The 14,474-nt window shown below is 37.4% G+C and overlaps 2 protein-coding genes and 1 long non-coding RNA gene across 12 annotated transcripts in view; 1 reads left to right on the forward strand and 2 right to left on the reverse strand.

The window, feature by feature from the left end:
• Positions 1 to 35: 35 nt before the first annotated feature.
• LOC100745286 lies at positions 36 to 13,026 on the reverse strand. Of its 10 annotated transcripts, XM_033319516.1 has the most exons (11): positions 11,334 to 13,025; positions 10,700 to 11,104; positions 10,533 to 10,632; positions 10,132 to 10,327; positions 8,819 to 9,551; positions 7,535 to 8,047; positions 5,833 to 6,066; positions 4,524 to 4,681; positions 3,831 to 4,231; positions 3,030 to 3,107; positions 36 to 473 (listed from the first exon to the last, which is right to left on the reverse strand). In XM_033319516.1, exons 6-11 carry the CDS (start codon positions 7,904 to 7,906, stop codon positions 331 to 333), a joined length of 1,386 nt encoding a protein of 461 aa, XP_033175407.1. In that variant the 5' UTR covers positions 7,907 to 8,047; positions 8,819 to 9,551; positions 10,132 to 10,327; positions 10,533 to 10,632; positions 10,700 to 11,104; positions 11,334 to 13,025; the 3' UTR covers positions 36 to 330. The 10 variants fall into 10 exon arrangements, with proteins under 10 accessions (XP_033175407.1, XP_033175409.1, XP_033175406.1 ...); XM_033319518.1 differs by having other exon boundaries at positions 10,132 to 10,846; positions 10,943 to 11,104; XM_033319515.1 differs by having other exon boundaries at positions 8,819 to 9,357; positions 9,466 to 9,551; positions 10,132 to 11,104.
• On the forward strand, positions 5,969 to 7,245 carry LOC112212389. The gene is made up of 2 exons (XR_002946207.2): positions 5,969 to 6,097; positions 6,200 to 7,245. It is a non-coding gene; the product is annotated as an uncharacterized LOC112212389 (long non-coding RNA).
• A 477-nt stretch (positions 13,027 to 13,503) lies between the features above and the next one.
• LOC100745405 (translocation protein SEC62) overlaps positions 13,504 to 14,474 on the reverse strand; it is a 30,822-nt gene continuing 29,851 nt past the window's right edge. The window contains exon 5 of the mRNA XM_033319522.1: positions 13,504 to 13,723. Coding sequence (XP_033175413.1) covers positions 13,684 to 13,723 — 40 coding nt within the window. The 3' untranslated portion in view covers positions 13,504 to 13,683. The remainder of the gene's footprint in view (positions 13,724 to 14,474) is intronic.

A 14,474-nucleotide genomic window follows, 5' to 3' on the forward strand; every position in this document is an offset into this window, starting at 1 on the left:
AATCAAGGTATAATGATGAAAAGAAAAAAAAGACATATAAAAAATGGATCGTACCTTTATTATAATTTCTTGCGAAATTCGCCTCCAGTTGCTATATTTTGATTTGTTATCGAAATAATCGTGCGTAGCTTCCACAATGAGAGAAGCTAATAAAAAAAAAAAATCTCCAACGTAGCTTACACGTTTCATTATTTACAATAACAAAACAAGCGAACAGAAAACGAAGTCCGCCTCGTGGTTATCTAATCTAAGAATGTAGAAAAGCATGTCCTTTAAAAAAATAAATGTCCTTTTACCAGACATTTATTCGAATGTGTGTGTGGAAAATTATCAATACATCATCCCGGGATGAGCTGCTCGTTGAAAGAATACGTTCGGATTTGCTGATAGAGTCGTGTACAAATTTCCTGCGTCTTCCGGCCTCAAATACATGCCTGGTGGTAAGACGAACGTCTCCATCGGTGCATGAACATCTGTAAAATAATATTTATTTCTCAATGAATTCGCGTAACGATCATTCGTAATCGTGGAAATAGTCAGCGAAGACTTGTATTATATTATCAAAGTAATTTTAAGAATTATCCACAAATTTTATTTCTCATAGAGAAATATAGAATTTACGTATTTTTAAAATATGACTAAGAAACTTGATAAGCTGGGTGGCAATTTGTTATCCGTTTTTACGTCCTGCCAAAACACGTTATTAATTTCCGGTAACAATGAAAACGTCGCGTGCTCGCTTATCCTTCCGGTCGTGTTAAGCAGTAGAGCGTAATTTTCACGATAAATGTATTTATATTTGGTGTTACATTTCTATATTTTATTCGTACTCGTATTATTTTACCTTCGTTTTAACCGCGTTTTAGGTTCTGCAAATATTCGTGACAGGCTTCAGGAGATTAGGCGCGAAATGCTGACACAAAATCTTCATTAAGCAAAGGCACAATTGTTTCGTACACGTAACCGCATTTCAAAGTGGGTCACACCTGTCACGTTGCTCACAAACTTGTGATTATTCGAAAGTTTCTTGTTACGGGAGAGTAATTTTATTATTTTTGAAATTGCGTTGTCACGAAGGACCAAAGGAAACAGAAAAAGTCGGCCAGTAACTTTTAATAAGATGTCTATTTTTGGAATGGTGGAAAAAGTTCTGAGAAATTTGAAACCGAAGTAGTAGAAATACTTGTAACTTTTATTAAATAAATAGCTGGATATTAAGACTTATCATTATCGTAGTAAAGAGATTAGAAAGTGGCCGTAATATGTAGCAATAAGATCTATACGTTTAAAGAAGACTTTTGACATAGGAATTTAGTTATCTCCTTTGATCAGCTATTGGATAATACTTTTCCTTGCTCCTTCAAATTAAAAGAGAGATACAAAAAGACAAGCAGATATCGTAAGAAACGGTTTCGATCGCAGTTTCGTAAGAAACTGAAGAATATTTCCAGCAAAATCTCAATCAAACTTTTTACGCAACGGCAATTGATTTATAAACTTAATCGAAAGGTTGAAAAACGATGTAGCTGAATATTATGATAACTAGAACCGGTGTCATAAACGAGCGGATGGTTTATGCCTGGCAGGCTAGTGACCTCTGCCTCGCAATATGTAGTATAATCCACGCCCTACTCGTAATAATGGACATTACGATAAAGAGATATATTACGAAGCTAACACATTTACTCGAAACGTTTCCTTCTTAAAAAGTGATATTATTCGACAATTTAAAATTTCTTTTTCCAAAAAGTAGCTACGTACAGCATATTTTATCGATGGCAACCGCGACTATAGAATTGTTTTTCTCTTCTCGTATTCTAAGATAATAGATTGTTACCTTCGTATTATATTATCTGCGTAAAAACAATACTTAATTATCTATATAAAAGCTAACTTTATCAAACCATGTTTCCTTACTGATGGATCAATCGCACGGGATAAATTGGATCCAAGCGTTAAGAATCAGTTTTCTAAATAAAACTCTTATTTACTCCCTTTATCTTTCGTATCAGGTATCGCTATAAGAAAAAACGAGTATTCCTCTATTCGAAAATTCTCTCATTCGAACGATCTAATTTACAAAATCTGAATACCGAAAGCCGAATTGTAATTTAGAACGGTATCTATTGACAATGTACGTTCGATGATTCATGCTCCAATAATGTTATATTTAGAGGAAAATCTTGACTAGCTGTTATCTACGAAAGTGGAGAATTTGTTTTCTCCTTTGTCGAAAAAAGTTCAATCAGCCACCACCAACAACAGGTCACCGATTAACTAGCGTCGTCTGATCTAACGGGATTTGTTTCCCCTTCCACATTAATTCTCGGAGAAGCGCTTGACCTCCGCCTCGAAACTTTCTCCCTCTCCACCTTTCCAGTAAGAGGTTTTTCCTCCCTTTCGTTCGTTCGTTCCTCGAGGTGAAGGTCGCCAGAGGCGACGCCGTAACGGAGGAAAAGTTTGGACGGGGAATTTACCGAGAGAATCAACCGAGGTATTTCCGGGACTACTGTAATACCTATGGTATTTTTCTTCCTCGATTACGATCGGGTACCAAAATTATCAGTTCGTGCTTGGTATGTTCGATTTAAATAAAATATGTATCCATTGGCCTAGCGTTAGCTCGATTAAACATCAGGCATATTAAATTATCGATAATATAATATCGAAAGATCTTTAGGTTCCGATATCTAAAACACTGTACAAAAGAATTTTTAATCGTTCTATCGGTAGACGAATTTTTAGATCGACGAAATTGCATTTTCTTTCCCTTGAAGATTTACGATAAATTATATATTTCATGAATCACAAGAGAGGCATTGGCGAGTAATAGCGCGAATATTCTGTGTATTACCGACAATGTATATATCTTATTGTATACATTTTCATGCTATTACTTTAATTACGTGTTTCCTAAGCTGTATTTTCTAATAAAACTAACGCTCTGCAACTAAAATGATATATAGCTTTGGTTGTTACAAACATAAACGCTGATACTTTACAATTAGCTAATTTCTAGAGGGACTTACCGTCGGAGTATATGGGGCTTCCACCATGCCTGCAGGCAGTGCATCCAGGTATAGCGGATGAAACTAATGCCACGCGATCTGCAATCAAAGGCATCAATAATATGTGCATTATTACATTATACCAATGGTAAAAACACTAACAATTAGTACTAATTGATTTTCATTAAATTTGAGTTGATATAATTTTAACGTACATTCCTGTCGTAAACCGTATAAGATTTAACACTGTTTACACGCAAGAAAAATTGTAATTCTTAAATTTTACTTTTTAATAGCTCGTCGTAACACGTACGCACGTACAATAGCTTCGCTGTATTAATTAAACTTTAATTAATCATTTTCTTTCTTCGTATATAGCTTTACGATCGGTTGAAATGGATAAAACATGACGAACACGCTGATACCGTGCGAAGTGATCGAAACGGAACGACGTTTAAGCGAGCTACAAGAAACGGTGTATGCGTGCATGAAAACGCAGGTGAAATTTGCTCGTTTGATAAAAGAAACATAGTGAAATCAGCACGACGCTCAATTTCAACATTTGGAAAGTATCATTCGTAAAGTAAACAAAAGAAAAAGAAAAGCGAAGTAATACGAAATTTCTTGCTACAACAAAACTTTACGATATGGATTTTGGCTAAATACTCGTGATTTTCGTTTTTCTTAATTAACGGCGTTATTAACAGATTCTGTACGCCGAGGAGGCGTTAATAAATAGCTTAGCGGTAACGTTTTAATTGGTGAAAATGTCTTCAATTACATACACGTAACAAGCCAAAGAGTACACAACTATGAACGTACCGCCGCTGTGATAATGCATCTTTCTCTTTAAAGAAGCTTCAGCTGGCTTGAAGTGGAAGAAGGAAGGCGAGTAACGGCTGCCAGGAAGCGAGCTCAAAGCATCGTCTCGATCACGAATCACCGTTGCGGAAGCTTCTCGACCGAGGGCAGCTAACTGGCGACCCTTCGGCAGGAACATCGTCAGGAACACGAGAAGGGAAGTAGTCAATAAACCATAAGCTAGCCAGGCTTCTCTGTCACTCTCCGTCGAGGCAGCCACTGAACCGATCGCACTCGATATCCAAATCGGAAGCGATAAACCAACAGCCAGGCCAATAAATGCTGCTTCCCGGTTGTTGTCTCGAACGCCGCGTGCTCGAACTGCTAAACAAGCTACTGCAACCAACAGCGCGCCCGGATATCTGAAAACCGATCGTTCGATCTTCAATGCGTCACCTTTAAAATTTCATTCGCAATTTACGTTTCTGTGGGTTTAGAAAAATTATCTTTCTTTCGCTTTTATACCGATAGCGTGTTAGAGCCGGATAAGTTTCCTTCGAATTATAGGAAGATTAGAATCGTACAAGTCTGGAAATATTTCCTAACGATTTTCCATTGCAACGGTGTAATTTCAATTCATAGCCTGATAGCAAGTGTCATTTTTATAACCGTGAAATATTGTCGATGGAAGAGGTTTACATTTCAAAAGTTTACCCGAGGGAAGCCACTATCTGTCCAAGAGGAGTTTTGCAACAGGACATTGGAGAGTTTTGTCCTGTATTTTGTACCTGAACCACCGTAGGTGGCTCGCCGTAAAACCATTGTCCAATGATAGCTACCTGCACGAGCACGGCGAATCCCAATACTAGTGCCTGTAACACAGAGGACGAACATACACCATATATTAACGTTCGCGTATGTGGTACACGTATATAAGCTGTATTTCAATAGAGTCTTGAAAAATGTATTGAATGGGCATCGGGCTTTGACCGATTAACGATGAATCGCTGTAATTATTACGATGGCATTCTTAATTAACATTCTTAACGCTTGTCAGTCACATTATAATTTATTGATGAACGGGCAGTTCCCCGCCATGTTCAAGGTTCTATTAAACGATCGCGATTATAAACGAAGAATTATTATAGGAGGAAAAGAGATGCGGCTGATTTTTCTAACAGATTATTTTATAAATTGCTTTCTAGTTTTTAACGCCGCTTCCTTCGATGCATATAATCACACCTATCGATAAAAAGCAACAGAAGAAAATCCGTCGAATCCGTTAGGCGAGGCAGAAAATGTCGGAGATATTAATATTATTCAACGAACGGCAAGGCATGCTTAACGACCACAACAGCTGCATTTACTGCTATTAGTAGCGGGCGTTACTACTGCGTTACTTTTCATTCAGATCCCGTCCCGCACGTACAAATAGTCGATCGAGATCGACATCCGGATCTCCGACACGACGAAATAAGAAAAATCCCGTGCATCCTTCGTGAGAGTTGTTCCACGAGTTTCTGCGAGCCGTTTTCTAAAGCTGTATTCACACTGGCTAGGACAAGAACTTTCGATTGTGTTTCAATCGCCTTACGGCCAGGCATTGGATCAATGGCATAGAAAGTAACACTATGCAAAATTAAAGAAACATGTCTACCTTTCGTTGGAAACGACGTATAAATTTAGACAAATTACGAATCGCAGTAGAAATAATAGATTCTACGCTCCCCATTTTAATAGTATGCACAATGAATTGTTGGCTAATTTTACAAAAATAAGATTTCTCCTTACACTTTAGAAATGACGTATTACTCAACCGCAAGTAAATTGTAAAATAGAAAATTATTAAACAGCGAGAGAAAAAAGGGAGACGTCTTTTGTCGAAAAAATATTAAGTTTGCTTTCCTATCGATGAATTTTGAATTCATCTTACCTACGCAAACTGGAAAACTTACGTTGTTCTTACATTGCAATGTATTTTGCAATCTAATGCATTAGGATTCTGGAACGTTATCAAACTTACTTGATAAGGTGCTGGTAGATAAACTCCACTATTTAATGAGAGCAGGAACACGCATTTAACCAGCAAGGCTGCAAATACAAGAGCAGCAGGTAAGCCGACTAATCTAAATGCAGCGCAGGACAGAGGGTTTTGACTGAGGGAGGCTGCTGCTGAGAGTCCTGCCAGGAGGAAAAGGCCTAAAAGTAGAGCTTGTCCCAGAAATAAATGTCGTCTGTTTGGCGCGGTTACCCTTGCCTGGAAAATTTCATTAAATGTTACGTTACTTGTATGTATTTTTATGCCGAAGATCATTTTTACACCGACTATTTTTGTGGTATTGGCGAAACGTATTCTAAGAGCATAATTTACATTATATACGGTTTTATAGGACAGAAATTCTGGGAGAATAATGCAAGTAAGCAGTAAACGGCGGCGTCTCACGCGAGAAAATCAGCATGCTCTAATTTTTCTTCCTTAACGAAGGAAACCTCGATATGGCGAACAGAAAGTATCTCAGTGTATGTTTCTAAGGTAAAATCTCCTTGTCTACCTGCGTTTGTACTATTAATGTTCGACAAGCTAGAAAGATACGATAAGGATTGTTGCGTGTCAGACCTTTCGCGAAGTGAATCTTTACATGCCGCGATATAATCATACATAGATAAATTATAATTACGCGGGTTAATTTCACCAATTCGACTAACTAATAAAGCAGCCATACGTATCTGTTAAGGTAAACATGGAACCCTTGACGATGCATGCAACTACATGCATATGTTTGATAAAATGAATTAAATTAATTGTTGCTTCGATTTACATTAATATTTCATTTCTCACTTGTGAGAATATTAAATAAAAGAGAAAGGACGAGCAGTAATTGGTTCTGAAAACATTTGATCGGGAATACCCCTCCTGTCTTGCAATTTAAATTTTAGAGAATGACGATCAACGTTAAAATCCTTGGCAGCATAATGACGCTATTAAAGATAGTATAGACATCAAAGCTATCAAAGGCTTTCCTGGTGGCTCCTGTTCAATGGAGTGTATCGATACGAGCAGACGACACGACTAGGAGAAATAGGCAGTCGACATGCAAACTAGGCCTAGGTCTCGGCGAAATTACGAGCGTGCTGGTTATTGGAGCTTGTCGAAGTATGAACGAAAACAATTACCATAAATTCTTGTATACATTTCCACGTACTATCGAGAGGAAAAGAGATAAAGGTTTCTTTCTAAGCTCTATTAATCCGGTGCTTCCTCAAATTTCAATTATAGATGCTTATACGACCGCGAAAATACGTTTCACGCTATCGCACGCGATCGGTTCAATTGGTAACAAGCTCTTCCCGCTTTTTTTAGCGCTTGTAAAACAAAACGTCTTTGCGCTCTATTTCCGGTAGTGAAACCGTCGAATTATAAATTGTATGTCACCACGACGCTTGCATTTTAAAATAGTACCCTTCACGATTTATATTTATAACTTTTACAAATACCTTTGGGGATTTTTTAAATGAAAACCATCGAGAAGCGTAAAGTGATTACGTGATATACGAGTAATCTACAATGGACGAGAGAAAATTTTTATAGACGCTGTTTTTCGATAAATAAATTGTACATTCCTCTATTTTCACCAGCGAACTATCGTTTCTCTGATCTTCGGTTGAATTTGCGATCGACCGAGATCGGTTTGAAAAAGGTTGGTTGTAAAGGTAAACGAACCGACCTTGAGCAGTACGAAAACCTCGAAGCCAGCCATGAGGAGCATCGTGGCTGCGCTGAGGGCCGCCAGAGGAAGAGCCCAGGGTCGTTGTCTGAGCAAGGACCTCGAGTACGGCCGAGTATCGACCTCGATCTCCTGGTTCTTCTTTCCAGGAGGCATTTTGAACACCGAAACCGTCCTGTTCGGTGCTGGAACGCTGATGACACTCGCTACACTGGCCAGACCGTTCTTGTCCATCGCTACGTCGCTAGGTACCAGGAAGAATTCAGTCGACAACTCGTAGTCCTTCGAGGCTTGAGCTCGTATCGCCGTAGTTCCGGTTGGACCAAGCCAGCTCGCTGTGGCCCACGACAAGATAATCGGGCTCAGTCTCATCGCGTCATCCGTACTTCCGTGGTTATCTCTGTATGGCTCTGTATGGCTCCAAGTTTCTGTAGCGTCACCGGGACATGCACCGTTTCCTGCGTAAGCGCATCCTTATGCGCCCGCCTCCCTTTCCTCCGAAGAATGGCACACCTGTAATTACGATTCGCCTCGGTAATTAAGCCTTGTCGGTTCATTTGATTAGATTTAGTGGGTAAAAGTGAGCACCGGTTTTAATCAGGGACTGCTTGGAAATCGCACTAACGCGCGTCGCTAATAATCAAACCAACAAATGGAAAATTGCTTTTCTCTTGAAGAAAATATAGACCGTACGTTGTATACTCGTTCTTCCGTCGTACTTCGTCGTATGATTTTTACATTTCCTTCTGGGAAGTTATATAAATTAAAGATTTACATTGTGACGTAAATGAGATATTTCTAATTTATCTCGCTTTTACCACCACGAGCTCTTGGATCATCTCGCTACAAGTATAATATAACAATCGCGATAACAATATTAAAAAACTGATACTTGCGTTATAACTAAATACACGTGGAGAAAGGATTCATCATTTTCCCAATTACTATAACAATAGACTGTAACTATTTTTAAAGCAAACGTTTACCGCAGAAAAATTCTTTACAAACAATTTTGAAAATAACCAGTGCTAATAGAAGCAAATAAAGCCGCAGCCTATTCTGTATGAGAGCCAGGCATGACCAGTCCGCAGGCATTCACGGAGTCTAACACCATTAATTATTATGAACAGGGTCAGCGGTAAGTAGAGTGAAGCATAGACTGAGTAAAACCAGAGTAAAACCTGTAAAAACAGGTATCACGGTGCACATTACTGTAATCGATTTAACATTGAATTATACGAATATTAACTACGACTTTGTATTTAATCATGATAATAAATGAACCTTTCAAGTATCGATCATTGTCTGTCTTCGATATGTCGACGATACTGCTTGCCACACATTTCTTCCTCGTATCAACTTCTTCTAACGATAATGTTATGCTCTCTTTCTTTTTTACTTTAATTATAAACACTATCAAAATTATAACAAAACACAATTGCGAAGTAGATTCGAAAGTCTTTTTGTATCCTTAGAGAATGCTTTTCGTATCGAATAATTCGATGCAACGAAGGTCAACGAACACTATGCAAGTTGTTCCAAGATCTTCGATACTAAATGATATTTTCTGTCAGAGCATGGACCAGTTCTCTGATGGGACAAGTCAGTGGAGTGGCCACGAAGCGCGCGTTGTGGGAGCCGAACTCCGACTAAGTCAACAAGCATTCTCGAGGGAGAAACTGGAAGCAGACTGGAGTTCCGTTCTGGAGGTGAAGCCTATCCGTTACGGAGGAGCCAGGGAGATGGTGATGACGATGCTGAGGTAGTAGTGGCATACAGCAGGAGCGGATCCACGCAAACCTTTTCGATAGAGTTGTCTTTTTCTATCGAATAGTTTAAATAATGGAATATCAATAATTTACTAAAAATAATACAAACTATTACGCTAAAATTGAGTACTGAATTATGAACGAGCGATACTTCTTACTTACAATTGCTTGATGAAATATTTTAGGTAAGAATCGTAGTTGGATACTTGTTCGTCTTCGATATTTTATAAATCTTCATTACGTAGTTGCTATTTTTGGCATAAAACATATAAGTTCATCGAATTGTTGGACTGATGAATAAAGGTTTATAATTCGATATAATTATACATGTATATATATATATATATAAATGTGCAAAATAGAAACTTCGATAATCTTTTTAACAATTCATTTTTATAAAAGAAAATTTTATTTCGTATGATGTGCGTGTTATTTCATATAAATTATACGTGTAATGAAATATAGTATAATTATAGCGAATACAGTATAAATAGGTATACGATATTTAGAGGTCTAATAAAGTAACATTATTTCATATATATAGAATAGTTGCAGTAAGAAACAAGAAATTCGGAAGATCATCTCGACGAATGAATTGACTTGCCTCTCATGAATTGTAATTGGCTGGCTTTATTATCGTGAACAGGTCTATTTTATCGAGACGGATTCGATCTGATCCGCCCCTGACAAGATGAGAGAAGAAGCCGTGTGGAATAAAAGAGAAATAGAGAGAAGGATCGGAATGAAAGAAAGAAAAAGAAAGAAGCTGGTCCTCCGACGTCGAGGACCGGACCCAGCGACACATTTACATATCGTACGTGTAATAACCTCGAAAAAGATTTAACAATGGTCCCGGGACGGTTCTTCTCGGTTGCAAAGAAGAGGAAAGAGGCGAGTGCACGGCTCGGTGGATGAGGAAAGATCGAAGAAATGTTTAACGAGTTTCTGTGCATTCTTAAACTACGAAAAATGACAAATACTCTCACGGACAGATCCACGGTCTTCTTTTTCATTGCGGAATTCGCTGTAAAAAGAATTGTAGTAATTTTATTTTCAAGCCAGTCATCTTGATATATAATAAATACAATATAATAAAATAAGTATATAATAAAATAGCCAATGGTATATAACGACAATTTAAAAGGAAAGATCTTGGTTAAAAGAAGAGCAAGTAGTTATATACGATCGGATAAAACTCTTACTCGAAGCTAGTAGTGAAAATTATTTACCTTGGCCTAGAAATTGCTTATAAAATTATTCGCAGCTGATGAAAGTGATAACAGAAGTTTTGTTTCTGGATCTAAGCGGCGCGTCCTATTTGAGCTCGAACTAGATAATATGTAAGTAATATGTAGGCGGCCGGGCGTCACAGATCAATGATTGTTTGTGCACATACCTTCAGTAGCCATACACGATCAATCCCTTGCAACCAAGGTTCGATGAACTCTACCTCGAAAACCGGCCAAACCGTTTGCACGTTTGGTTCGGGTGGCTCAACTTGGTTGATAGTAAGTTCGAACACGTCTTACGTTTCTTACGTTTCCTGAAAACAATGATTCCAAACACAGAGCTCGTCAGATAAAAATCTTGAAATTCGAATACATCAGCGCCTAGAATATCCATCATTTTCGCTACTAACGTATACTCGACGGACACCACATTTTAATGGCGTTTAATTCGATGCAGTTTACTTTAGCGATCCAAGTCATCGTCTATATGTTTAAAAGTAGAAGTCAACTTTTAGTACCGCAATTATGGATACACTTGTCCAAAGTATCCATTAATTCGTGGGAAACTATAACTAAAAATAAAAGAATATAACTCGTACTCGTCCCTGTTCTATAATTTTATGCAAGATGTGGAGGACATATCTATCGTAGTTTAATGATTTCAACATTGTTTTATGCGAATTAATTCTTTTTTAGTACGGTTAAAGATTTTCGATACATATGCCCGCACTTTTTTTATACGTTCCGCAATAATGCTACCGACAAACCGGCTTCGACCGGAAACATAAATATTAAACTTACCAAATTTGACAGAAAGCTTTGCAGCGTACCTCGCAAGACTTGGAAGCCAGTTTTTCTACGTTTATTCGAGGTTTGAACATGCTTTACGTCCTTCTCGTTATTCGAAGCAAACATCAGTCGACGAAGACATGTTGAATTTACGATGTATCCTTAGGTACGATACAATCTGTATCATTCTGATGAAATTATACATATTAAGCTATACAAAGTACATCGGCAACGATGTTCCTTGAAAATATAATCATATATGAAAAAAATGATATTTGTTTCATAATGTAGAAAAATCATAGAACATAGATAATATCTCCGCATGGATTACGTTCAATTTCTCGCTAAGTAAGAATTCATTAGAACAAAAAGAATTCGCCGATTTCTTCGATTAAATTCCTTTCTCGATAATAACTACCGTACTGCCAGACCCGACTGTTAGAAATGAGATTTACATCCTTATAGGTTGCAGTTTAAGAACAGCTTTACTAAGAGAAACGTCTTAACCATTGAGACAAGAGAAAAATTGATAGAACAATAGACGCTGTCAAAGACAACGAACAACGAAAATCTTTCTTCGAGGCTAGTGTATACAAATGCGTACGATGTACAATGTCTCGCAATGGCCACACCCGGTCACTTTCTCCGCCAAAGCCAAAGTCATTCTTGTACCGTAAGTTACTATGCTTAATGACGCAAGCTACCCACGCTCGATCTAATGCGAAGCACGGTGATCCGCTTTCCTCCTGGTACGTCGGCCAACCATGGAATGTAATTTACAAGCTCCGACGGATAAGAAAAAAGGATAATTAAGACGCGACTCTTTAACTGCAAAAAGCGGAAGATCGAGTCGTATGACGGCCCTGACCGAATTTCTTTGCACTTGAACGTCATTCCCCGAAGGGATCGAAGCTTTTAAAAGTCCCTCGATCGCAAGATAAATCGACTATCGCAAGTAAATTGTTGCGTTACGATTATCGTCTGTAATCTATTATATCGTAACTAACTTAATAAATCACTTCGTCACAATTTAATTGTATTTATAATCGTACAGTAAATTTGATCATTCTGTTCGCTAATTAATCTGATTGATATCGCAGTTGCAACCCAATTATTCATATGAATTATAACGTTTCGTTTCTAGTAATATTTTTTTTCGAAATCGTCTAACTTCTAGACGCGATCCAACGAAAAATGATTGGTGTTACGAATTCATAAATACTCGATAAATCAAAGTACGTATTACTAAATCGTTCGAAAGTTGCTGCACGAAGGATTACCTTTATGCGAAAGAAGCTGTCGAGCGTGGTGAACGCGAAATTCCTTCCTCCACCCGAGGAACCCTAAATGATGCGGAGCACCGAACTCTCGGTATTGCAGTAAGAGAAGAGAGAAGTCGCTTGCAACCGGTTTCAACAAACTAAAGCTAAATAAAGTCATGTAGCGGCGCGAACGAAGGAAATCGTTCTGCCGATAATTGCGCCCTCGAAAAACTTTTCGAGCTTGTTCACAAAATGATGACTATTCGCCGCGTAATATTTCGAAAGGGCAGTCGTCGTTATCGGCTATCTGTCTACGTAATTGCCACGGTTATCTTTTACGTATATAAATCTCTGCGTATTAATTAGAAGGTATCGCGCGAGTATACTAAAAAATATTTCCTACAATCACAAAGAGTTAAAAACTGTATACATTGATCTTTTAAAATATTGAAAACATTTTATATTACGATATAAAATATAAAATTTGTCTTAATTTTCAACACTGAACGCTAGTCGTCGATGATACATAAATATTTAGTTGGATAATAATATGATAAATGACAGATTCGACTACAATACGAAATGGGCGTTCTTCGTATTCCAGAATTAATTATCAAGGAACAAGTTCTTAGGATAATTAATAACAATTCCCTCAAGCGATACCAGTGATCGATCAAGAAGCAAACATTCTTTCGCAACTCACCCCCTTGTCTATTCTTCGCCTCGTCGGGTTTGATACGTTGATAAGTCGACCCTTCCACGGCGATTCATTTGAATATAAATCCGGCTGTCTACACACGTTGAAAGTCTCACGAACGAAGAACGAAGAGAAGGATGGCGAACCAAGAGGACAGGAACAAGTCAAACGAAGAAAGGAAGAAGAAAGAGACGAAATGAAGAATTCTTTTTTCGTTGCACACTGTAACCGCAAACCGCGGTGGTCGGCCATGCAAGATATTTTTTATTCACCTTATTTTGGGTTCCTCTGCGCGTATAATATTTTTTATCTCGTTTTGATACACACGCGCACACGCACGAATGGAGTTTACAAGCATATTTGCAGTATCTTTGGAACTTATTCCTTCGGAGAATCGTTGAAGTTAATGTGAAATATATGAGATTGTCGTAACGTACACGCATCTGCAAAGTACAAAAAATTGTATTTATTTTAGTTATTATTATTAGAAAATCTAATTAACAATTAAAGTGACAATTTTGTAAATCTCATAAAGAAACTCAAAGTTGGTATGTACGTACACATTTATTTATACATATTCTCTCCTATACACGATGCCGAAGAAAACGAAAAACATAAACTTGTAACTCAAGGATACAACGTTGTTTCGTAAGTTCAATGACCCAATGGCATGGAAGACTAAAAATGCGAGTGTATAAATTTTTTTTGCTTCTGCCTACCGTTAGTCATTTACATATACAGTCGGTGTAGTCTTACTGTAATGTAATAGATTCGGAAATAAAATATTTGTAAATACAAGTTTATAATTTGTATATAAATTAATTTTTATAGACATAATTTTAAAGCAATAAATCGATGTGGCGAAAGAAACGAATTCATAAAGAAGAATAAATAACCTAAAAAAGATACAGAAATATATTATGCCAATACTTTTAAACGAATATTATTTATACAGTTAAGAAAACTCGAAATAAATGTAGATATTCTATTAAAAGTAACGACAATTACACAATTATTTATTACAAAACCAGTTACATAAAATTAATGCAAATGACATATACTGGAAGATAGCAAAAACGTTTCAAAGATAAATGAGTTAACGAACATAAAAGCAATACGTTTAAAGAAGCTACGGCCCAATAAAGAATTTCTTTTGACCCCGAATTTCAAAAAACGCCTGTATATTCACGGTAC

Source organism: Bombus impatiens, unplaced genomic scaffold, assembly GCF_000188095.3.
Source record: "Bombus impatiens unplaced genomic scaffold, BIMP_2.2 scf_0155, whole genome shotgun sequence".
In the NCBI taxonomy this organism is placed as follows: domain Eukaryota; kingdom Metazoa; phylum Arthropoda; class Insecta; order Hymenoptera; family Apidae; genus Bombus; species Bombus impatiens.